This window comes from Staurois parvus, unplaced genomic scaffold (assembly GCF_062004578.1).
Source record: "Staurois parvus isolate SC_StPar_1 unplaced genomic scaffold, SC_StPar_1.0 ptg000137l, whole genome shotgun sequence".
Lineage (NCBI taxonomy): Eukaryota > Metazoa > Chordata > Amphibia > Anura > Ranidae > Staurois > Staurois parvus.
In genome coordinates, this window is record NW_028317933.1 from 4,714,399 (window position 1) to 4,741,050 (window position 26,652).

At 41.5% G+C, this 26,652-nt stretch overlaps 1 protein-coding gene across 5 annotated transcripts in view; it reads left to right on the forward strand.

Annotated features, from left to right (window-relative positions):
* PHF20 (PHD finger protein 20) overlaps nt 1–26,652 on the forward strand; it is a 97,307-nt gene that overhangs the window by 51,124 nt on the left and 19,531 nt on the right. For 3 of the 5 annotated variants that reach the window (XM_089673281.1, XM_089673283.1, XM_089673282.1), the window contains exons 10-12: nt 8,568–8,624; nt 16,292–16,564; nt 26,311–26,496. In XM_089673281.1, coding sequence (XP_089529407.1) covers nt 8,568–8,624; nt 16,292–16,564; nt 26,311–26,496 — 516 coding nt within the window. The remainder of the gene's footprint in view (nt 1–8,567; nt 8,625–16,291; nt 16,565–26,310; nt 26,497–26,652) is intronic. The other 2 variants (XM_089673284.1, XM_089673285.1) reach the window with 2 other exon arrangements.

Sequence of the window (26,652 nt, forward strand, 5' to 3'; positions counted from 1 at the left end):
TACATGAGTTATGGCAGTGATTGTCAAAGGATATAAGACTTAATACTGAAAAGGTGCAACACTTGCATGACTGACCTTTTCAGTATCATTACATCCTTTGACAATCACTGCCATAATTCATGTATTTCAATGTGTCATGTCTTTTTTAAGTTTGTATAAATAAAAACTGAGTTATGTTTCAATGGTTGATTCATCAGTAATTCACAATTTGTTCCTCCAAAGTCCCACTAAGTAGGAGGACCCCTTCTTTCCCATATTTCCAGGGATGTTGGCACCTCTTGTACTGTATCCCTTCCCCTCGATATAAATGAAGTAGACATTGCAACTCCGGTGACCTTCACTTGCTTCAGGGTCCTGCACTGATCTTCACTTGCTTCAGGGTCCTGCACTGATCTTCACTTGCTTCAGGGTCCTGCACTGATCTTCACTTGCTTCAGGGTCCTGCACTGATCTTCACTTGCTTCAGGGTCCTGCACTGATCTTCACTTGCTTCAGGGTCCTGCACTGATCTTCACTTGCTTCCGGGTCCTGCACTGATCTTCACTTGCTTCAGGGTCCTGCACCGATCTTCACTTGCTTCCGGGTCCTGCACCGATCTTCACTTGCTTCCGAGTCCTGCACCGATCTTCACTTGCTTCTGGGTCCTGCACTGAGTGGCGGCACTCCTGCTTGCTCAACACAGGTTAGTCCCCCAGCACAGGTGCCATCCTGTGTTCACAGTGCATCAAGCCAGCGGCTAAGCACAGGACCTGGAAGCAAGTGGAGAGATTTCTGGAGTAGCAGTATCTATATCAAGGATTTCCTGTTTCCATGGACATTAGTCAGGTATGGTATGTACATAGTTAAATCAGTCCAAGCTGTACCAATGTAACTGCTTAAAGAATAACTCCAGGCATGGCTATATTAAACAGAGTACTTTGTAGGAGAGTACTGGAAGGCAATATAAATGCAACTCAGGTACGTTACATTAGCTGTATTTAAAAATTATATATATTTTAAATTTTTTGTAGGAAAGACATAACTGAATTTCATGGTTGTCTGGTTCTCTGGCCTTTGTATAGCTGCCTGGAATGCAGCCTTACTCTGACGCACCTTTCTGCTCCCTATACCCCTGACATTTTTGTATTTGGCTTATGTGCCACAGGTGTTTCCAAAGGCTGTATGCGACTGTCCCACCTAGTACATGTAGGTTCATACTCCAGGCTCTCCTCAAACCTGTTCATGTGGGTTTTTGTCGGGTGTGCTTTACAGGAGTCTGCCTGTCGTGTGCCTGCAGTACAACACTATCTGGAAGACAGTTAGAATATACTGTATGCATCCTCTGCCACATTTGTATCCGTATTTATGAATTTTGCTAGTAGTTTGTAAACAGTTCTACATTTACTTTCCCCAACACTCAAAGCTGCCAAAAGTATATAAAAATTAGAAATTGTGAATGGTTTTGGTTAAATAAGGCAACGTAACCAAAGCACATCCAAATGTCCCCTACTTTTCTCTCTGTGGCCAAGGCCTTGTGTGTTTTTATACCAAGTGTGTGTGTGTGTGTGTGTGTGTGTGTGTGTGTGTGTGTGTGTGTGTTTTTTTTACCTTTTTGTTCTATGGAAATCTGGGTCCTCTGTGTAATGTGGAGGGCTGAATTCCACAGAGCAGCGAAGTCTGCTGCTGGCATCTACTGCACTAGTCATTGTGGAAGAGGCAGAGTGCTCCCCTCCACTAGCTGCATGGGAAACAGTCCTGTGACTGCATAGGAAAAAACACTAAAGAAGGTATTTTACATTGTGATTTGTTTAAAAAAATGTATGCAGGGCCATGGGGTGAAAAGGGCAGGGAACTTTTTTTTAAATGTTGTTACTTGGCCTTTTTTCTATTTTAAAGCAGAACTACACTGTATCTGAGCACCACAAACCAAAAATGCTTTTCAATTCATTTTTAATATTCAAGACAAAAGCACATCCATCCATCCATCTCTCCATGCTTTATTTTGATAAGAAATCACTTTGAAAAACATTTTTAGTAAGTGCAGATGAATCATGTAACATTTTACTTCCTGGAATCCATCTGCCCTTAACTCATGCAAGAGGGTGTACTTGGCTGACAAAACCCATCCCCCCGGAAGACTCCTGGGATGTATGAAATCATTTGCCCAGGTCTGGAAATCCGAAAGTAACTGAAGAAATGTGGAAAAAAAAAAAGTTTAAAACCAGTAAATATGACAGGCAGCACAATGGCTAAATGGTTAGCACTTCCGCCTGGCAGTATTAGGGTCGTTGGTTCGAATCCCAACTACGGCACTACCTGCCTGGAGTTTGCATGTTCTCCCTGTGCCTGCGTGGGTTTCCTCCGTGTATTCCGTGTCCTCCCACACTCCAAAGACATGCTGGTAGGTTAATTGGCTCCTGTCTAAATTGGCCCTAGTATGTGTATGTATGAATGTAAGTTAGGAACCTTAGATTGTACACTCCTTGAGGGTTAGGGACTGACGTGAATGTACAATATATATATATGTAAAGCGCTGTGTAAATTGACGGCGCTATACAAGTACCTGAAAAATAAATATGATATACGTTCCTGTCCATTTACTAATGCTAGCAGTATAAGGATTAAAAATGGTCAATGTTGATTGAGAAAGTGAAATTCTGCTTTAGAAAATCAGACTGATTTACAAATTCTGATCCTGATGGCATCATTGTTTAACATCAATAATACAAGTCTCAGTAATTTATACCTCTTTATTGTGCTGGGTCTGTCTGTGAAAAAGGTCATTATGGTTACTTGAGATCTAGTGTTCTCTTGATCCCTCTGGCAGTCCAGGGAGGAGGCACTTGGTAAAGATTGCTCTTCAGCCATGTGGCTTGCAATTCTCATAAGGTTCTCAACAGTTAATATTCCAAGGTTATGTATTCTGCAGTGAGAGTAATTATTTCAGTGTGCATCTTAAGCAGTCCCATTCTTGGAATACTGTTCACCGCTGTGAAAGTAACAAGCATATCAAAAACCAGTGAATCTTGTGAGCTGCTGTCAATAAATCCAAACAATAATGTGAATCGCCCACACTAATCGCACTCTCATATAAATGCGTTCATACATCTATAACATCAAAGTGCCGCTCTTCACTGTATTAATAAATACTATGTGGCAAAATACAGTACTAGTGCATTATGTAATCATCAGCATTCTAAAATGTCCATGAACATCAATGTGTGGAAATAAATTCCATTTAAAGCATTTCTTCAATTATGAGTCATCTTCACAAATATAAGAACTTCTTCCACCACCGTTTGTGCAAAAATATTTCAAACACGGTGACACACCATCCTCCACCAGATGTGCTCTTACCTGAAATATATGACCAAACCAGTGAGGTCATATAGCACTTATGCCCTTATAGTAGGATTGAGATACACTATATTGCCAAAAGTATTGGGCCACCTGCCTTTACACACACGAACTTTAAAGGCATCCAAGTCCTGGTCCGTAGGGTTCAATATTGAGTTGGCCCCGCCCTTTGCAGCTATAACAGCTTCAACTCTTCTGGGAAGGATGTCCACAAGATTTAGGAGGGTGTCTATGGGAATGTTTGGTTATTCTTCCAGGAGCACATTTGTGAGGTCAGGCACTGATGTCGGACGAGAAGGCCTGGCTCACAGTCTCCACTCGAATTCATCCCAAAGGTGTCTTAATCGGTTTGAGGTCAGGACTCTGCAAGCTAGTCATGTTCCTCCACCGCAAACTCACTCATCCATGTCTTTATGGACCATGCTTTGTGCACTGGTGCGCAGTCATGTTGGAACAATAAGGGACCATGCCCAAACTGTTCCACGAAGTTGATAACATTAAATTCTCCAAAATGTCATGCTGATGCCTTAAGAGTTCCCTTCACTGGAACTAAGGGGTCAAGCCCAACCCCTGGAAAACAACCCCACACCATAATCCTCCCTCCAACAAACTTTACACTAGGACCAGTGCAGTCAGGCAAGTACCGTTCTCCTAGCAACCGCCAAGCCCAGACACATCCATCGGATTGATAGACAGAGAAGCATGATTCGTCACTCGAGAACACATCTCTACTGCTCCTAGAGTCCAGTGGCGGCGTGCTTTACACCACTGCATCCTATGCTTTGCATTGCACTTGGTGATGTAAGGCTTGGATGCAGCTGCTCTGCCATGGAAACTCATTCCATGAAGCTCTCTACACACACTCATCAAAATATAGTAGCTTGATTACCCTCTAATAACAATGTAGTGTAAACATAATACCAAACCCCCAAAAAAATGTGTAATCATCCCAAAAAAATTGTGTAAATAAATTATAAAATAATAAAAAAAAAAAAGAGTCCAAAAAAGAGTCCCAAATTAAGAGTCCCAAATTTTTCCAATCTTTATCTGTGATATCTTAATTCATATCTTCCAACATTCTTAATGATATACTTCAAACCCGATCTTCATATACCTCAAGAAAAAAGAGCTCAACATGTGTGATATCTTCAAAGAAAAAAGGTATCTAAACAACCGTGCCACACGTGTTTCATGCACATAGAAATCAATGTGCCACCATAACCGTGAGAAGAAAGATAACCCTCAACCTTAGGAGTCACTCCACTACATACCACCAAAGGGAGTTCATAGTTACCCTCAAAATGGTATCAGGGGTCTGAGTATTTCTTTCCACTTTATAGATATTCCTTCAGCCTTTCCAGCCACTTCCCACAGACCTCAATAACAGACCATGGATCAGTATATATCATAAAACTTATAGCACTTTATTGTAGCAACTTACATTCAAGTAAGATGACATCAGCTTCACAAACGGTATATTCCCAATCCTTCCTCTCATCCCTGTTGATAAAGTCCGGATGTGACGAAACGCGTCCGGGGCACGTGACGTGGTGACGTAGGTACGCTCTTCCGGAAGTGCGGCGACGGCCATCTTTGATCCTGGTACATGCGGCTGTGTTTTCCTGCAATCCTCGTGGGGCGTTGAGGTACTGGGTACTCACGGCAACCGTTCCTCCCTCGGGAGTGTGATAGTGTGGCAATCTGTACACTTGTGAGGAGAGGAAGGATTGGGAATATACTGTTTGTGAAGCTGATGTCATCTTACTTGAATGTAAGTTGCTACAATAAAGTGCTATAAGTTTTATGATATATACTGATCCATGGTCTGTTATTGAGGTCTGTGGGAAGTGGCTGGAAAGGCTGAAGGAATATCTATAAAGTGGAAAGAAATACTCAGACCCCTGATACCATTTTGAGGGTAACTATGAACTCCCTTTGGTGGTATGTAGTGGAGTGACTCCTAAGGTTGAGGGTTATCTTTCTTCTCACGGTTATGGTGGCACATTGATTTCTATGTGCATGAAACACGTGTGGCACGGTGGTTTAGATACCTTTTTTCTTTGAAGATATCACACATGTTGAGCTCTTTTTTTCTTGAGGTATATGAAGATCGGGTTTGAAGTATATCATTAAGAATGTTGGAAGATATGAAGAATTAAGATATCACAGATAAAGATTGGAAAAATTTGGGACTCTTTTTTGGACTCTTTTTTTTTTTTTTTTTTTTTTTTTTTTTTTTAATTTATTTACACAATTTTTTTGGGATGATTACACATTTTTTTGGGGGTTTGGTATTATGTTTACACTACATTGTTATTAGAGGGTAATCAAGCTACTATATTTTGATGATTTTTGTACTTCAGGGGAAGGATTGTGTTAGTAACTTGGTGGGGATTCTACTTTGGGAAAGGAGAGTGCTATTTCTTTATACATCTCTACACACACTGTTGTGCTCATCTGAAGGCCACATAAAGTTTGGAGGTCTTCAGCTATTGGCTTTGCCGACAGTTGGCAGCTTCTGTGCACTGTGCGCTACTGACCCCGCTCTGTCATTTTACGTGGCCTACCACTTCGTGGCTGAGTTACTGCTGTTCCCAGTTGCTTCCACTTTCTTATAATACCACTAACAGTTGACCGTGGAATATTTAGTAGCAAGGAAATTTCACGGATGCACAGGTGGCAACCTATCACAGTACCACGCTTGAATTGACTGAGCTCCTGAGAGCGACCCATTCTTTCACAAATGTTTGTAGAAGCAATCTGCACGCCTAGGTGCTTGATTGTATACACCTGTGATCATGGAGGTGATTGGAACACCTGAATCTAATGATTTGGAGGGGTGTCCCAATACTTTTGGCAATATAGTGTATGTTCCCAGTCGGGTCAGATGAATCCACACTCCTTATATTTCCACCTCTCCTTTGTCCTATCGATGCTCCTCAGCCATGAATATATATGGAAAAAAGCACCAACATAGTGCTTATCCTTTTAAAATGTTGTTTTGTATAGATAATTCTCAATAAATGAAATCACATTTGCAAGGTGTCTTAGCGCACCACACTATATTGCACATCAAGTAAAATACAATAATGTACATGCACCGATCAGTGAACAGCCAGGTGATAGTCACTTCATCTCACTAAACCTCGAGCGTCGTGTCAAGCCCCTCTCCTACACGTTATGCCACCGGATCACATGGCTTCATCAGGTTGAAATGATTCATTTGTTGGGAATTATCTATACAAATAAAATTTTAAAAGGATAAGCACTTTGTTGGTGTGTTTTCCATATATATTCATGGCTGAGGAGGATCGAAGGGAAAAGAAGAAGAGGTGGAAATATAAGGCGTGCGAATTCATCTGACCCGACTGGGAACATATCAGTCCTACTATAAGGGCATAAGCGCTAAATGACCTCACTTAATGGTTTGGTCATATGTTTATTTTGTGTTTTGAAATATTATTTTGTCACAAACCGTGGTGGAAGAAGTTCTTATATTTGTGAAGATGACTCAGAATTGAAGAAATGCTTTAAGTGGTAATGGGATTATCTTTTGGAATTTTTTCCACACATTGATGTTCATGGACATTATATTTATAATGCTGATGATAACATAATGCACTAGTATTGTATTTTGGCACATAGTATTTATTAACACAATGAAGAGTGGCACTTTGATGGTTATATAAAGGTAACAAGCGTATGCTATATTTAAAAATCATTAGGAAAGATGCAGGCAGTCATTCTTTGTGTGCTTCCTAGATCTGTCACTGGGGACCATCTAGGAAACACAGTGCGGTTATGTGTTGCCACATCAGAGAACAAATGGCTTGGTTAGGGTGACCTGTGACCATCTTCTACGAAAATGAATTATTCAGACATGGTCACTTTTCCACAGACAGACCTATCTTAAAGAGGATGTTCACTCTGGGGGAAAAAGTCAGCAGCTATAAATCCTGTAGCTGCTGACTAAGGACACTTGCCTGTCCAGGGATTGAACGCTGTCTTCACCTGGGCTAGTTCTTCACTATCCTTCGGGTTTCTTCCACCAACATGCTAACTGTAGGCAGCCTGCTAAGCTGCTTTTGGCTTCACAGCTGGCTGCCCACTGTGCATGTACAAGACGCACTGCACTTTGTGAATGGTCCCGCACTCTTCTGGGACCTGTGACATGTCCCAGAAGACTGCAGGTAGGGAGGTGGAGAGGAGAACTTTTTGGTCGGATCACCTACTTTTGCTCGATCTGAGTAAAGTGGGAGCAGGTACCTATCAAAACTAGGGTACCCGCTCACCTCCCCCCTCCAAAATAAAATGACATGCTAAATGTGGCAGGGGAGGAAGACTTGTACAGTGCTTTCTCTTTTGGGCGGAGTTCTGCTTTAATAAATGGGTATTAGAATTTGAAATTCTGCTATGCACTGCTGTAATGAAAGTACACTTACAAAATGGCAAAGCTGAAGTATTCTCCTCCGATGCAAAATTTTCCTATGCAGAAATTCCTGTCTGCCAATAGATGCCTTCTGTGATGAATGATGGCCAGCATCATTTAACTGGCCAAGGCCCTTATGGATGTCTATGACCATGCTGGCCTGGGCTCACAGAACTGAACGTAGCTCATGTATCATTACATGAACAATACTCCATGCTGCAGTAATGACTGCCACTGGAGCAAAAAAATGAGGGAATCCGTGTTGTCACCAGGACAGCCAGGAGACGCCTAATGTTGGGGTATGTATTTGGGGGTCTTGAAGGGAGGGAACCCAGGGGTCAGATTCTGGATATGGTATGTTAACTATTTTTTGTTGCTGAAAATTTTAGTAATTTTTTAAATTTTAAAGACTGCTGTCTTTTGTAATGGTCAGCTGTGCCCAAAATATCAGTTTCAGGTCCATTGAATCTCCCTCTGGCTGCTCCTGGTTACTTTGTGGTAGCTAATCACTTTTCCTTTTCTCCAAGTCCATGTCTAAACAAGTGAAGAGAGAGTAACTTTTGTAATCTACTTTTGGAGAAACCATTGGAGTGTGACCACTATTGGCCTTCTAACAGTCAAGGCAGCAAGGTGAAATTTTGGGCAGCATATCATCTTGTCACTGAAGTCAGAGGGGTGCATCGCAGGAATACATTTTTTTGGTGAAGTTGGCCTTTTAATTAGAAAATTCAAGTGGTATGAAAACTGGAAACCGTTTATTTGTACGTTTCTTTAATAACCTTGTCTGGATTTTCCCCTCCAGCTCCTATGAAGCGGAATCCACGGCCTGACAGTTCTGCTAAATACAGTAGAGAACCTTGTAAGACACTTTTATCGTATGCTTTACCTACCTGTGTCTGTCAGGAGTGTGCCTAGTTTTGATATTGCAGTCCTGCAATAGCAAATTAGTGCTGTTCAGCTTTCCCCTGTAATATTCTCTGTCTTCTGTAAATCCCCTTTTCTGCTTAGAGAAGTCTTTTACCTGCAATATTTCACTGAAAACCTTGCAGCCGCTTGCTACCCAAAGCTTAATGTTTTTGTTCTCCTGTGTGAAAGTGAAGTGTTGCAGACATGGTTGTTAATTAGCAAACACATAAAGTGAATGTGTTATAGAGAACTCTTCTTCTTTATGGAAATATTGTTACATTTTGAATACGTTCCATATGATGCAGTGTAGTTAGCTATTTACTAATGTGACGTATTTATTGTGCTTTGTAATGAACTAACCCCACAACTTGCTTTTCCTTGATTGACACTGTAGCTGCAAGCTTCTTTTTACTTCTCCATGGAGAATGCACTTTGGCCATTGCTAGATCTTGACGCTTTCACCTCTCTGAGCTGCTTACAGAATACTGTTGTGTCCATTTCCCTGTACTCCCCAATGGCATCTTTGAAGGATGTAATGCAGGCACGTTAGAGACAGGGGATGTGGGGTAATCATTATTGGCACCTGTAGTTATTGGGTCATTATGCACCTAACCAGCATAAGATGAAAAGGCCTTGGCATATGTTTTTCTTGCATGGAAGCAATAAAAAAGCACTTTTTTTTTTTTTAAAGTGCATTGGGTTAACTTGCATGAACGGTGCACTACTGCAATGTAGTAGTGTTGAGTGGTCAAGGGAAAAAAAATGAGCAGAATAAATGTTTTCAGCATGGTTTTAGAGTGCTATATAATCAGATCTCCCTAAAGTATGTTTAAAAATAGGTAATTCAAGCTTCCTGTGCATGGCTGAACAGCGTTCATGCCCGACTTGTATTTTGTTCTGAGAGGGGGAATCGGGAAGTTCCGGAACTGACAGAATGCATTGCTTAATACTGTATGTAGCCGATGCAACATTCAGCTTACAGAGCAGTCACATCTGTTATTGAAGGTAATAGTTTGTATGGACCAGCTTGGTCCAAATAAACTATATTAAAGTTGCTGAAAGCTGGAGTTAGGGTTTAAAGTGTATGTCAGGGCAAATTAGAGGAGAAAAAAACATTTGCAGTATCTCTGCAATAATACGAGAGTCATTCAAGTCAAACTGGGTCTTAGTTTTACAGGTATAAAAATGGATGGTAGCATGGCAGTACTGCACACAGTAGTGAGTGGTAAGTGTGTCTTATTACTGATAGGCGGCGTACATGTCGCAGACAAGTCCAGACACCATTAATCATGATAACGGACAATCGTGTTAGTGTGTACACGTAACAGCGCGTGCTGATGAAGTTTCTTGTGAAGAAAGACTTAAAACCCGCGGATATCTACAGCAGACTTGAAGCACAGTACGGTGAGGAGATGCTCAGCTGCAGTATGACATTTGAATGGTGTAAACTCTTCAAAGATTGCCGTACGACCGTAAGTGACGATTCCAGTCATGGTGGTTCCCTGCCCACAGCAGCTATTCCCGTGAATATTCAGCATGTGGAATGCCTGAGCCTGGAAAATCAACGCATAACCTGTCGTGAAATTGCACAAGAGACGAATCTTTCTGTGGGAATGGTGAACACGATGATGAAGTGAAGCAGGCTGTCCTAGGATGGTTCAGGTGTACTGACAAATCTCTCTATGCTGAAACTTTCCAGGCATTAGTGAAATGCTGGGGTAAGTGTAAATATAGCAAGGGAGGATGTCGAAAAATCAATGCAGTTTCCACTCCTCGAATTTTCTTTTATTATATAAACTAAAGTCCTGGTTTGACTTGAACGTCCCTCATACTTTAATTTTTCCTCATTTTTTTAAAAATCTCTAACCACTTGGTAACCGCGCTATATCCGAATGACGGCTACAGCGCGGGTACCCAGTTCTGGGAGGGCGTCCTGTGACGTCCTCCCAGAACACGCCCTCCCATGGACACAGCTGATCACATGAGGAGGTAAAAGGTCAATCACAGCGGCCTTTTACCACGTGATCAGCTGTGTCCAATGACACAGCAGATAACGAAGTATATACAGTTGCTAGTTATCTGCAGCACTTTCCTTACGCTATCGGTGTCAGTGTCAGCTGTCAGAAGAGATCGACACTGATAATCTGTGCCCTGCAGTGTCTCCCATCAGTACTGCTCAGCAGTTGCGCCCAGCAGTGCCACTCGTCAGCACCCAGCAGCGTTGCTCGTCAGTGCCTCCTGTCAGTGATCATCATTGCTGCATATCGGTGCAGCATCACCAGTGCCTCCTCAATGCCCTCCAGTGCCACCTCATGAGTGCTGCCGATCTGTGCCATCTCAGTGCTGCCTATCAACATCGGTGAAGGAGAAAAATTACCGTTTGCAATATTTTAGAATAGAAACAAAGAAACTTTTTTTTTTTTTTTTGCTCTGTGTTTTATAGTGCAAAAAATAAAATGCCCAGTGGCGATTAAATACCACCAAAAGAAAGCTCTATTTTGTATGGAACAAAATGATAAAAATTTCATATGTTGCATGACCACACAAATGTCATTCAAAGTGTGAGAGCGCTGAAAGCAGAAAATTGGCCTGAGTATGAAGTGGGTATAAGTGCCCGGTAGGCAAGTGATTAAAGATCCAGCAAGTAGACAAATAATTGTTGATTTGTTCTTGAAGGAAAAGTTTTTATAATATTTTGCACCTGTATTCAGGGTGTAACATGTTACTGCCACAGCTGCCTGTGTGTGTGTCCGTGACAGCAGGCTGAGGATCTTTTCCCCATGCCTGCTGTCACAATTTAAAAAAGGCAAGGCTGGGCAGCCAGAGTTGTATGAATGGGAGAACTACAAGTGCCGATAGCCTTTTTGGCTGTCGGCTTGTAGTTCTCAATGAACTACTAGAGCACGGTTGAGCACTCTAGGTAGTTAAATGATACGCCTTGTCATTGTCTAAATTCCTGCCTGTATAAGATATGAGCAGACAGCTTACTCTGACAGTCTGCAAGAGCCCTGCATTGCACCCAGGATCTGCTGATCACGTGTGCAATGCTTTATAGGCACCCATTAAAGAAAAAAAAATAATAAATGTACTTTTTTTTACATGCAAAAAGATGTGTATTTAGTTATTTTTTTGTTTTTTTCCCATCTGGCTTCTTCAGCTTTTCAGTAGAAGGATTTCGAGCAGGGAGGAACAGGGTCACCCATGAAGCTTATCTCAGCCAGTTCCTGTTGAAATGAACTCCAGTGCTTTGTCTTTTTAAGGCTCCATGCCACTGGAGCTGAAAAAAAAAAACGCTGGATGAAAAATGCTCATATGAGCGTGTTTTTCTGTTTTTGTGCCAGCATTTTGCAAGTGTATAGCTAGTTAACGAGCCGACGGCAAGCTGCCTGCATCCTTCTACAATGACTCATCAGCTGTTCCTCACTGACAGATGAATTTTAATAAAAGAATTGCCAGCATTTGGCATTTAAGCGAAAACAACAGCGTGGGATCCCCCCAATCCTTACCAGACCATACCATGCCCAAAAAACTAGGAAAGGATGAGTCGGCACTACTGCTAATACTAAATCAATTAAAAAAAAAAAAAAAATGGAAACTGGCTTAGCATGTGTTTTTTTTTTTTTTTTTTTTTTTTTTAATCTGCTCCTAGAAGCTGAAGCTTCCTAAATGTGTCTAGACTGCAGTAGTGTGCATGATAACCCTATTTGCTTCTAGGGGCAGAAAAAAAAATGCTCAAACAGCTGCTTATTGCTAGTGTGCATGGAGACTAAATTCAAAATGGGAAGTGAGCACAGAACAGCTCTGCATTTCTTACATGATCAGCAGGTATTTTTTGCACTTATTGAACATATAAACGCTTTCAATTGTATATTTTATTGACTAAAAGGGGAGCACGTAAGAGTGCAATGTTTATGTGCATTTTGCTAAATTCTTTTGCCTCTCTGAGCAGCCACATTTTGCTTACTAAGGTGGTTTTGGGGGGGATTAGTAGGCTGCAGCTGAAATGCAGGTCCCTGGTCGGCAGGTCATGATGGGGCTTGTAGTGATTGATTGAATAGGTTGTGGATTATCTCTAGGGTAAAATGGTTTCAGCTTTTTATATATAATCTGAGAAATCAGGTTTCTGTTTCATTTTACTTTTCTGTACAGTATCTAATATGGATTACTGATATTTGTTGACCGTTTTTTGTCACAGTCCTGCTCTAAACCCTCGGAACACAAATATCATAGGCAACTCATTGGGATGCAATGTCAGAACTAAATTGTTCCGGCTGGTGAATAGGTATATGATGTGAGTTATGTTGGGTGGCAAAGGTACCAAATTCTCCTCACATTCTCTCCAAATTGTTTTTTGCCTTGTCTGATGTGGCAGTTGTACGTGTTTTTCACTGTTCTGTGTAGTGAGATGTAATCGCTGAATTTTTATATGGCTAGGCATCTTTCAAGTAGGGGCATACTTACCTTTTAAAGTGAACCTATGGTTTGTACCCACCAGGCAAAGCTGGTTGATGCCTGCCAACACCTAGACCTTCCTTCCTCCAGGATATGTCTGTGATGGCAGCCAGAGGTCCACTGGTTGAGAGCTTTCAGGAGAGATTTAATTGGACATTGTAGAAAACCCTCCTCTTGCAGTGTTGGCATGCATAACCTTCCTCCCAAGTAGCCATGATAGTTTCCTTCTTAAATTTGCTAGTTCAGCAGAGCTGACCTTTTTACGTTATTTTGCAGGATAGCAAAATTTTAGGTGATAGCCAAATATGAAGATTTAGACAATATTCTTGAATGGTTTTGGTTAAAGTAACATTTGAAGCTTCCATTTTTTTTTTATTCAATAATAAGTGTTATTCTTACTTTGTGTAACGGTTTAGCACAGAGCGGCCCCGATCCTTCTGCTGTCCCCCGCTGGCACTCCGAACTCTTCCTCTTTTGTTGAGTGGCCCCATAGAAAGCTACTTTCTATGGGGGCGGTCGTGCATGCTTGCTTCCGAGAGGTTTCCTCCCTTGCCACAGCATTTGACTGACAGCAGCGGGACACAATGGCTCCCACTGTTATCAGTCTGCCCAGTGAGGGGGGAAACAGCAGTGAGAGCTGGATCTGGATCAAGCTCAGGTAAGTATAAGGGGTTGGGGGGCTGGGGAGATTCTGCAGCACAGGTTTTTTTTTAACTTCATGCATAGAACTAAAGGCAACATTTTTAGATTTGGACAGTGGAGATGTTAGAACACCTGTCAGGTCTGTGCCCCCATTAGGAAGCTTCACCCTCTGTCTTTATCCTGTTTACCATTATCATCAAAAGTGGAAGAAACCCCAAATTGTGGGTTGTCCCTAGAAAAGCAATAGAGGGGATTTTATTCCAATGGGGACACTACTTTGGGTGACTTGGGGGTCCCGAATGAATTGCCTTCATTTGCAGAGTTTTTCTCACTTTTTCTTTTGGCTATGGGACAGAAAATTAAGGTAAATATCTTCAATGGGACTCAGATCGCAAAAAATAACTGACGGGTTATAACCCTTCCTTACTCTATCCAAAAATGAAAAAAAAAATGCCTATTTTACTTGAAGGTAAAGAAAAACAAAAACCTGAAGTCTTTAGAACCACTTTTTAAATCTAAACGTTTGTATGCAACTCACGTTCTTGACATTGCAATCTAACCAGCAGATTTTTGGCTGTGCTTTGTGTGATGCAGCAGTAGGCATCCTGTTAGGACTTTTGCCTATTATTATTATTATAGTTATTATTCTTCTACAGGATAGAAATGGTGCCAATATGTTGAGCAGGGTTTTACTATATAAAAGGAGACGATACAGATGCAATACAGCAAAATGCAAGAGGTTCAAGAGGGCCCTGCTCATAAGAGCTTAAAACGACATTCAAAGTGCAATTTGATTCTGTTGCTCCAGTTGGGAACGAGTCCTGCTTCTCTAATCTACTTTTTATGGCCAGCCTTAAAGGATAAGTACATCATGGGGAACGTGTTACATGTTCCTGTTTTTAGAATGGAACATGTGATATGTTCCCTTCCCACTGTTGCAGCCGCTCGCCGATCCCTTCTCTCTGTGACCGCAGTACAGAGAGAGGTTCCCTGTACCAGCTCTCACTTTTTGAAAACGCAGCTGTGCATCATTAATTCAGAGTTCTGTGAATAATCTACTACAAGTACCGACATCCTTTGCGGATGTCGGCTTGTAGTTTTCAGAGAACTACAAGCTGCCCTGTTGAGTGCTCTAGCAAGTAGTTCATTGATTCTTTCGGTCAGTATGTAACTGCATGTCTGTATGATGTGCAGGCAGACCGCTTATACTGACAGTCTGCAGAAGTCCTGCATGGCACCAGTGATCTCCATTTTATTTTAATTTTTTTTTTTAAAAGGTGAACTCCTTTTAAACCATATTAGGACACTTGTGAAGAGCAGTTGATGGTTGAGAAATGCACATTTTGGAATTTTATAGATTTCTTACATGCTGGGGAAATTGGTTTTAAAAGGGAAAGCGGAACCTCTTAACAAATGCAGCCAAGTTCTCATGCACACTGGACGTTTTTACTGCCGCTGTTTTTGGCTTTTGGCGTTTTTTTTTTTTTTTCTACAGCCAGTAAACTCCCCAGCATGTTATTTCTATGTGTCCATGCACACAGACTGTAATCAGTGTTTTTTGGCAGGAGCGTTTTTTGTCTGGGGGAAAAAAAAAACTAGTGGGTTTCTATAGGCATTTTTCAGCTGTAAAAATGCTGTAACGCTGAAAAACCAGTGTTTTTGGACTTATATATTTTTTTTTTGAGCAAAAAAAAAAAAAAAAAAAAAAAGCACTAATGCAAAAACGCTGAAACTCACGTTTTTAACGTGGCTTTTCACAGCTAATGTTACCACCGTTGTTAAAACGCCCTGTGTGCATGGAGCCTAATAAGTGCTGGAGCTTCGCTGAGTTTTCTAACATGGCTGATTATAAGGTAAAATAATTGTAATCCTAGATTGTAAGCTCGAAAGAGCAGGGCCCTCGAACCCCTCGTGTATTGTTACTGTCTTGTCTCATGTTCTGTCCCCCCTGCTACTGTACAGCGCTGAGCATACCCTTTTGGCGCTATATAAATACTGTATAATAATAATTTATGTGGTGTCTTGGAGAATGCAGTTTATTGCATTCTAGCATCCGCATAATTAACTATTAGAATGTATATATCAACTGCTAGGCAAGATCAAAGAGTTGTATAGCAGTCAAACTATATAGAAAATGTTTTCTACTTCTACTCCTTGACGTAGGCGTTAGGTAAGCAGTCTTTTAGAATGGTCTCAATCTTGAATTCTTTAGTGGAAAACTGCAGAAATTGACACTATGTTGCTCCCTACTAAAAATATTCAAAATGGCTAGACGAAGAGAATAATTTTACTGTGAATGTTTAACATTTATTGACCGTGGCCAACTTGGATTAAATGTTACTATAACGACTGAACTGCTGTACATCCAAGTGGTCTTTTCTTGGTGACAGATTCTCTTTAATGTGATAAGGACAGACCACGTTTCCTTTCAAGTTTTGTTTTTATTTTTGTTATTTTATTTGCTTTCCTTATGATTTTAGTTGCATTCTATTATTTTTTGTTTGTTTTTATTTTATGTGATTGCAGTAACAAATACTTTGAAGAAACTTGATGATCCAGCTACCAAATCTGTGACCTTGGAACTGGAACCCAACAAGTTTAAATGCAAGATTTTGGATTGCTCCAAATCTTTTCGCAAAGCCAAACTGCTGCATTACCATATGAAGTATTTCCATGGCGTTGACAAGTCAGAGCAGGAGAGTCCTGCCACAAGGCATATGCAGACAAGAGGCTCTTTAGCTCACGAAAAGGCCATTCAGCAAAGCTCAAAGAGAAGACGCACCACATCCGGTTCTCTGCGTAAGACTATTTGCCTTTGTGTCTTGTGGATGTGTTTAGGAGTAGATTGTAGTAGTGTGGCCGTAGAGTGGTATCCAGATCATGGTTGAGACATTGGTGATTCAGTGGATTTAATGAAGGGTCCATTACACTTCTGCCGCCATTATGGCAGCTGCATTAGTTTTCTTTTTACAGGCTACAATGCTTCAAGCTAGTATAGAAAATGCCTCTTCTAGACACCAATGCAATGTCCATTGTACTTTTTTTCTTTGAATTCAGTTTTGCAAAAGGTTCTCTTCTAAGCTATTTTCTGTAAACTAGCAATTCCTCTGTCTCTTGTGTGATGAAGATGGAGAGAGCTAGATGTCCTCCAGTCCAAACCAGAAGACCACTAGTGTGACAGCTATGGCTCCTTAGATAGATGCAGTGTAATGCATCAGGAGTGTTATTTGTAAGAGGAAAAGCCTGAAAAAATAAAAACTAATGCAGCCACCACATCTAAGGATTAGTAAATTGCAGTATGTTACATGTTTTGAATTTGGGTTTACATAAGCTTTAAATATGTAGCCTTTCGCCTTTGGAATCACTTGACTAGAAAGTCTTTACATTCCTCAGCAAGAGACTAAATCACTAGTGCAACTTTAAAAGAGAAGTATGGCCAAAGCTTTTTTTTTTTTTTTTTTTTTTTAAGAGGTCATACTTCTCTCCTGGGTCAAAGGAGTAGGCTTAGGCAGGCCATAGTCGAAAAACGATGATGGTGCATACGATTGTGCCCTCACGTTCCGTTTTTCAAAACAAAATCCAGGATGTCGTATTAGGCACTTTCCATTGCCAAACGTCATGTGCACTAATGATGTGAAAAACTAACAACCAAGAATTTTCATTTACTCTTAGACTCTTCTCTGGCCTGTATTACTTTTGCACTCATGTGACCCAGAATCCGCTAAAGCCCGTTGTCTGTTCACGACACAGAGCCACTCCAGGCTCTGGAAGGAGCCTGACCATATTGTTGGGATCCATCCATATGCCTGCTTGACAGCTGGCTTCAACTCTGAATTTGACTGAGCGCTAAAGCCAGCTGCGCTTGCCCCCCTCCTGCCTGACGCTCCAGTGAGCAAAGCAGTAACTGACAATCATTGCTCTCTGACTGAGAACTGAGCGATCAGTGGTCATGTGAATACTCAGTTCTTGGACTTAGGAGGTGGGGGGCAGCTGCAGCACCACACCAATGCTGCAGCATAGAGGTGAGTATGTGATTTTTTTTTTTTTTTTTTTTTTATTTACACATACCCCAAACTTCTTTTTTTTTTTTTCTTTCAAGGCTGACATACATGGCTCGAATTTACTGAATTTGTCCTAATCTTGGAAAGCGCTTGTACTTAAATTGTTCAGAGCTTGGCCATCTGACATGCATATCCACTGAGCTTTTGATGGCTATAGTAACAAGCTAAAATGTTTCCAGGGTTTCTTCTACAACAGTGATGAGGTACAGCCCCATGTGTGGTGGGACTGTCACATGGCTGCTCAAATTTTGTGGCATGTGACCATTTCCACTAGTGTCTGGTCAGCATTACTAAGATGGTCTGCCCAAAGTCTAAGCACCTCTCCTGGACTGTCAACAAACCATCACATAAGTAGGCATTTGGTGCTATTTGATCATGTCTTGCAGAAGTCCAGGCAATTAACTGAATATGCAATTGATATGAATGTATGGACACTGTTTTACTACCTATGCATTTGTTATTGTGTTCGCTTCTGCTTCATCTATTCTTTGAATCTTTGCTTTCTGAGGTTCTCCTGCTGCCTTATATTACTTCAGCAGTCGTCATAGGAGGCAGCTCATGAGGATGCAGACCCTGCCTTTACTAAGGTCACCTCCATGTAAAACCGGTGACTAGTCTATTTTTTCCAGCATGCATCTTCTGTAACGGGAAGTGTTTTGGTGAGGTAATGAGTGTTCTTTTTGCAGTGACACGAACTGCTACTGTTTGGCAAAAAAAGGGCCTTGCATAAACTTGCAATTCCAGATGTTTACCATTGCTCCTAAACAGTTGGCCATGTCACCTCATTTTCTTCTTTTAGAAATATGGGCCAGCAGTGACCGGTAAACTCCTGGTGTGGATTTGCCAGAATAAAGGCTAGCATACAGTGGGGCAAAAAAGTATTTAGCCAGCCACCAATTGTGCAAGTTCTCCCACTTAAAAAGATGAGAGAGGCCTGTAGTTGGCATCATAGGTAAACCTCAACTGTGAGAGACAAAATGAGAAAAAAAATCCAGACAATCACATTGGCTGATTTGGAAGGAATTTATTTGCAAATTATGGTGGAAAATAAGTATTTGGTGAATATCAAAAGTTCATCTCAATACTTTGTTACATATCCTTTGTTGGCAATGACAGAGGTCAAACGTTTCTTGTAAGTCTTCACAAGGTTGGCACACACTGTTGCTGGTATGTTGGCCCATTCCTCCATGCAGATCTCCTCTAGAGCAGTGATGTTTTGGAGCTGTCGCTGGGCAACACGGACTTTCAACTCCCTCCAAAGGTTTTCTATGGGGTTGAGATCTGGAGACTGGCTAGGCCACTCCAGGACCTTGAAATGCTTCTTATGAAGCCACTCCTTTGTTGCCCGGGCAATGGTGGAAGGAGGTTTGCACTCATGATACATGGCCCCATTCATTCTGTCCTGTACATGGATCAGTCATCTTGGTCCCTTTGCGGAGAAACAGCCCCAAAGCATGATGTTGCCACCCCCATGCTTCACAGTAGGTATGGTGTTCTTTGGATGCAACTCGGCATTCTCTCTCCTCCAAACACGACGAGTTGTGTTTCTACCAAACAGTTCTATTTTGGTTTCATCTGACCATATGACATTCTCCCAATCCTCTTCTGGATCATCCAAATGCTCTCTAGCAAACTTCAGACGGGCCCGGACATGTACTGGCTTAAGCAGGGGGACACGTCTGGCACTGCAGGATCTGAGTCCCTGGCGGCGTAGTGTGTTACTGATGGTAGCCTTTGTTACGTTGGTCCCAGCTCTCTGCAGGTCATTCACTAGGTCCCCCCGTGTTGTCCTGGGATTTTTGCTCACCTTTCTTGTGATCATTTTGACCCCACAGGGTGAGATCTTGCGTGGAGCCCCAGATCGAGGGAGATTATCAGTGGTCTTGTATGTCTTCCATTTTCTAATTATTGCTCCCACAGTTGATTTGTTCACACCAAGCTGCTTGCCTATTGCAGATTCAGTCTTCCCAGCCTGGTGCAGGTCTACAATTTTGGTTTCTGGTGTCCTTCGACAGCTCTTTGGTCTTCACCATAGTGGAGTTTGGAGTGTGACTGTTTGAGGTTGTGGACAGGTGTTTTTTATACTGATAAAAAACAGGTGCCATTGATACAGGTAATGAGTGCAGGACAGAGGAGCCTCTTAAGAAGGTACAGGTCTGTGAGAGCCAGAAATCTTGCTCGTTTGTAGGTGACCAAATACTTATTTTCCACCATAATTTGCAAATAAATTCTTTCCAAATCAGCCAATGTGATTGTCTGTCTGGATTTTTTTTTTCTCATTTTGTCTCTCATAGTTGAGGTCTACCTATGATGCCAATTACAGGCCTCTCTCATCTTTTTAAGTGGGAGAACTTGCACAATTGGTGGCTGACTAAATACTTTTTTGCCCCACTGTGTATAGGGCTTGATATTTTGTAAAGTTTAAATTTTGCATTGGTTTGTGTATAGAAATGCTCACTTTTGCTTCCTATGCCATGCATTACTTTTTATCTCTATACATGAATGAGAATGCAGTGTGAATCTAAAATGCAAGCCACTTTCTTTTTTAATACAACTGTGGCTTGATTTTCTTTTTTCCCCTTTTTTAAAAGTCTTGATACCTCTCTGACAGGAGGCTCATCTTCACTTTGCTTCAGGAGCTATGGTTGCTGAAGAATCTTTAGCATCACACACACTTCTGGGTTTGCCTTGGCTCTGCTGCACACTGTGGCTTTCACCACATGCCCCTGTGTCATTAGTCTACTGTAGTAAAGTACAGGCTCGCAAGAGGAACACAGGGAGCGATGAGCACACTGTAGCATTTTGACACTTCCTGTTATGTCAGATTAGAGTTTCTGCTGGAGGCTTTAGCTCTGGAAGAGCACAAAGAATTGACTCTCTGCCTGCCAGAAAGGCAAGTTTTACAGATCTCCTTTTGCTGGAAAACGTTTCAAGCAACAGGGTCACTTTAAGCTGCATTGTACTCTAAATCTGATGACTGTGTACACTTTAGCTGTTTGGGTTTGCTACATAGATTAAAACCTTTGACAGAGTGGAGTTTAAGGCGTAACATCGAAATATAAAGGTCTGTTTATAGAAGCTGTGAGGGCAGAATGGATGCATTTGCCTAGATCTGAAGACCACAAGAGATGTAGGACATGCAGCAAGTAGAACTTAAATTGTATGTATAGCCAAATCTTTTTTTCCTGTTCATTGAGGGATACAGGAAGACTTTCACTTATGGATTATATTGCCCCCTTTGGGGGGGTGTGAATATAAAGCTGGCAAACAAAACCCTCTAGGCTAACCTCTTCAATTAGCAGCTCTGCCTTTAAAACTTAGCCACTTTTGCTATCACTTTATTGATTGAAGAAAAATGAAGACACTCTTCTCTATATCACTGCTGGAGGGGTTCTCTACAATTGCAGTGTTATGGAGTGGCCATTCTCACCTTGGCTTTTGTAGTGCCGCTTCTGGACCCAGATGGACTGGACATTGTGGGGTTAGCCTGGAAGTGCCCTACGAGCATTCTGGCAAAAAGCTTTCAAATTCCAGAGCTGCTGGAATTTCCTCAGCGCTGCCATATTTCTGAAGACTACCCCCTTCCCCAGCAAGTAGGACATGCGGGTAGAGCACCACCTCATTGCATAGGTTGCTGGGCACGTTATAAGTCCCCGGTTTCCTGCCAGTTTTGGCCATGGAAGGATAGGACTGAGCAATGTTGTTGGGAGTTTTACAAGTTCATTCAGTGCTCTCCTGCAATGCAGTGTCAAGGAAACATCTCCCTGTATCTCTCTGATGCTCCTGCTTGCAGAATAGCTACATGGAACCCTGATCTTTTGTTTCAGGTGCCCATCTACAGTGGCTTTGGTCACCTCTGGCTATCTAACTCTTAAAAAAACCCCAGACAGCTGGTAACATTTGAGTACCTGAAGCCTTGCCTCATGCTTTAAACTTAAGTTGCTTTACTGCTATGTAGTTGTATGTCTGTTTCTGGACACAGAGGAGACAAAATACCTCTATAATAGGTGACCCCAGCTTACATTCTACTAATTGTTCTGGGGTTGTTTGTTCCACGCCTTCAGAAGGGAGCCAGTGCCTGTAACCTTGAATCCTGTTGTTTTCTGCTCATAGTTTGGTTCATCATCCAAGTTCTCTAACATCACCAGGTGGCTGCAGCAGTTGACCGTCACTAATAGAGCATGTGAGAGCATGTGAAGAAAATGGCTGGAACTTTTCACTGCAGCTGTAAAGGCCTGCTGGTTTTTAGCAATAGATATGCATAGAATTTTTAAAGTGCTAATCTGCAGACCCTAAATTCAAAGGGTACCTGACCAACATGGTCCTCAAAGTCCTGTCTCTGGACCGGCCGCTGATTATTATAACCAAAGGTGTGACACTGGAGGCAAGACTACCTTCCTGCCTCAGGGTATGAAGCCTAGGGAAAGATTTGCAAAAACCCCTCTTGTTTCTTTACTCCTGGAGTAAGTACAACTAGGCCTCCGAAACAATCCCTGGCCACCCGCAGAGACTAGGGGAAAAAAAAAAAAGCTTGCTAGACTCTCAAAACAAACTTTTTCCAATTTCTTATCCTTTTCATTTAGTACAGGAGTTGCCGGTCTGTTGTATGAGAGTCTTGGGTTTGTGGGTATCCCTCTTTAGGGCAGCTTTTTTTCTGTAGTCTCACCCCAGAGTGTCTTATTATACTCTGTTGAGACTAAGTTGTCTGCCCTGAAGGTCAGGTGCTCTTTGGTCTGGTAAATCTGCTTTGGAGTCAGGGAAGTCCTACCTTTCTGCTTTCTAGAAGAACCAGTTATCAGTTTTCAGCTTTTTGGACTGGGCAGAAGATGTGAGCACCCTGCTGGTGTAGGAGCTCTGATGGTCTGAGAATTATATCTCCTGGAGTTTCAGGAACTGTGGTGGTTTCTTCAGTGCTGGATGACCCCTTTTGGCAGGTCAACTGATTTGGATCGAGTTGGACAAAGCCACAGCAGTGATGTGCCTCAACCATCAAAGAGGAACATAGGAGACATGGGCCTTCTGATCTCTTCCTCAACCAGGACATCAATTTTTCAGTTCCTCTGTCCAGCTTCAGTTCAAGAGGAGCTTCTCTTGCTTGGCTATGGGTTCAGGTTGCAGGTCTTTGTCAGCCATCAATTTCTGCTTGGTCTTCCCAGATGAACCCTTGTAGGGTAATGCACTTTCTCCCTCCACCATTCTCGGTGGTTCAGGTAGACCACCATTCTTAAGGCTTGGTTTCAGCTTTACCTGTCATGGCATACTTCTCTAGATATGCGTTTCTTCATCTTCTGGCTTCAAGCACCAGTTCTGTTGCAAGGTTACCACCTGGTCTCCTGTTCTCTTGCATTTTCTACTAGGTTGCTGCCTCATCTGATGCCAGCTTTAGCTGCACAGTGTTTCAGGCTGCTCTTGCGCTACAGGCAGTCCTCCATTTTTCTATTCATGCTGGGCTTGTTGGCCATTGTTGGTGTTCCCCTTTTGGACTGCATTTGGGCATCCTGAAGGTAAAAGGCTTCCTATGCCCCTCAATGGACAACTTCCAGTGTCCAGTCCTCCTGTAGGCATAAATACAACCCTGAAGGTGAAAGACTACCGTGTTTCTCAATGGTCTCCCAAGATAAAGGATTTATGGCGAGTAAAAAAAATCCTTATTAAAAAAAAAATGTAAGTTTTGGCTAGAGTGGGGAAGGGTTAGAACTCCCGTTAATCTCTCTGGGGCAATTCTGCCTCTGTTCTGTTGACTATTGACACGGTAATGTGAAATCCAAAATTTTATAGTTGCTGCCTTCAGAACAGGAATACAAGAGAAATGTTCCAATGAAGACACCTATGTTCCGGGAACACCTATGAGGGAAATTCCTGTCACTTTGTGCTTTACACTCACTGCCCCATTCCGTACTCATGAAAGGAAACCAGACATTTAGAGAAAATTAAAAAAAACAAAAAAAAAACAAAAACCTGTCAGGGTTTTAAACTCTTCCCTACTCTGACCAAAACTGCTTACAAGTTTGGGTATACATGCACTTTAATCTGAACTTTGAGAGGACTGAAATCCCTGTTTACAGTCTGATAATAGCATCCAAGGGGCTCAAAGGGTAGAACTGGGGTGGGGGGGAGAAGAGACTCCAGTTTATATAGACTTCACATTTTGCCTTCATTTCAGTATCCTTTTACACCTTCCAGGCTTGGTCAGTTGTACTTTTAATGTAAAATGTGAGGGCTTAGCGAGCGCTTTCTAGATAGCAGCTAAATGCACAAAAAAGAACCACAAACCTTCTCAATAAATAACAAGAAAAAAAGTGCAGCGCTAAAACATGGTGCAATGTGTATGCATAATATATACACTATGATGCTAATATTAAACAACAAATAAACTAGCAGTCCACATAAATTATCCTCAATAACGTGATTAGCATAATAACCGTCCCATATACGGTGTACAGCAAAACCATATAGTAAAATGGGAGTGAATTCCCAACAATTAATATTTGAACAGTTCTTCAATCTTAAAAATCTGTGTGGCCCCAGTGTGTGAAATAATAATCCGGTGGTGTGCGATAAAACTGTAAGATTGCAAACTCACCAGAAGCGCAATCTGAATGCGCATTTAATCATATCAATCAGCCAGAGGTTCTCCCATCTAAAAAGGAACAGCCTGGTGTAGAAATCCCATCCTGTCGGTCTGGGCGCTTAAGATGTCAGTCAGAGGTCCCTCAAGGGGGTGTGCTGTATAAGGGTCTGGTCACAAATAGGATCCCTCCTCTGGACTGGAGACACACACCGGCCATCTTTCTTTCTCACTGGTCAGTGTATTAAGCAGCTTCCTAAGCTGCATTCTTTTACCTGGATACTCTGCAGTTTTTATTCATTTGGAAAATCTGCATTATGTGTGTATTTATTTACTACTAGTTTGGATAACTTGCCAATAAAACTTTAAACATACTACACTATGGGTACCTATATCATTTGCTCCACCACGAGCACTTAAACCCCCCAGGACCCCAGGTGTGTGTTTCCAGTCCAGAGGAGGGATCCTATTTGTGACCAGACCCTAATACAGCACACCCCCTTGAGGGACCTCTGAGTGACATCTTAAGCCCCCAGACTGACAGGATGTGATTTCTACACCAGGCTGTTCCTTTTTAGATGGGAGAACCTCTGGCTGATTGATATGGTTAAATGCGCATTAAGATTGTGCTTCTGGTGAGTTTGCAATCTTACCGTTTTATCGCACACCACCGGATTATTATTTCCCACACTGGGGCTACACAGATTTTTAAGATTGAAGAACTGTTCAAATATTCATTGTTGGGAATTCACTCCCATTTTATCATTGTTTTGCTGTACACCATATATGGGATGGTTATTATGATAATCACGTTATTGATGATGATATTTTATGTGGACTACTAGTTTATTTGTTGTTTAATATTAGCATCACAGTGTATATATTCTGTATACACATTGCACCATGTTTTAGCGCTGCCCTTTATTTTTTTTTCTTTGTACTTTAATGTATTCATGGTGTAAAATTATAAGAAAAGATGTTTAAGCAGGGGTACATTTTATAATTTCAGATATGGTGTACTCCTTTCACAGCATTCTGCAGAGTGCACTGAATCCATTCAGGCTGATGGGAGATTCCAATTTACTGCAAACATACCAAGAGGGTAGAAATGGTAACAGTGCATGTATTTATATTACATGCAAGTGCATACACACTATTTTCCATACTGCTAACCTCTAAGCCATTGTGCGGTGACAACCCAGTTATCTGTATTTTAATTGTGGTGTTTGTGTTAGACAGTAATGCATTTCCAGCACAATGGCATCTGCATCCCTTGTGTCTATGGGCACACGAATGGATACTAAGCTTGTGTTCACCATAAAGATTCATTCACGGGGGGATGAAAGCAGCTGTATGTAAGCTTCTTTAGTATGTACTTAAAATTTGTTAGATAATTTTTGTGTTTTTCTGTCTCTGGTTTGAGCAGGGTGGTATAAATCCCATCAACTAAGCAGTCATCTTAAAATTTCGAGGGCATTTCCCCTCCAAAAAATAATGCAGTTTGTGAGTTGAGCTCTGTACTACATTATCCACTACTGAGGAGCTGATTTCTGACCCTAATTTGAGGCAGTAACATCCTAAATGCCTGCAGTGGGCTATCTCATTTCAGGAATGTGGGAACCAGGGAGTTACTTTTCTGCTCATGTAAGGGCGTGTTTTTTTTTTTTTTTTTTTCTTGAATTTGATAGAACTGTCTAAAATTATTGCGGGGTCTCTATGGAGCATTTCAGTTGGGACCAGCTATATGACCTGCATGTTTTACTATTTCATCTGGTGCTCTCAACCTTGGTTTGAGTTCATTACAACTATAGTATTACTTTTAATGTTCACATTCCCTCCATTTGGAATGAGGACAGTTGTCCACTAGCAAACTTCATATTTTAAATTTTTTTTATTTTCTTCCGTTTCATCTTTAGATACTCAACTTCAAATTTCCCTGAGAAGCTCACCCCATGATGCCAAGGATAGATTGTGTGAAAAGAGGCGTCATTCAAGCCCAGCCACAAACAGTTCAAATTCCCATCGACCATCCCTTAAAGACAAAAGCAAGGAAAATGTAATCCAGAAGTTACATCGCAAGCCAGACAAGCTGTCTGAAAGTGGTAATATTTCTTTAAATGTATTAACCAAGAATTTTGATTAGTCTTTTTTACTCCGTATAAAACAGGTGCTGTATTTTGCACTGGTTTCCTATGTAACCAATAGGCATGATTAATGTAGTCAGTCTTGTCTTGTATCACAAAAAAGTCAGAGCAATG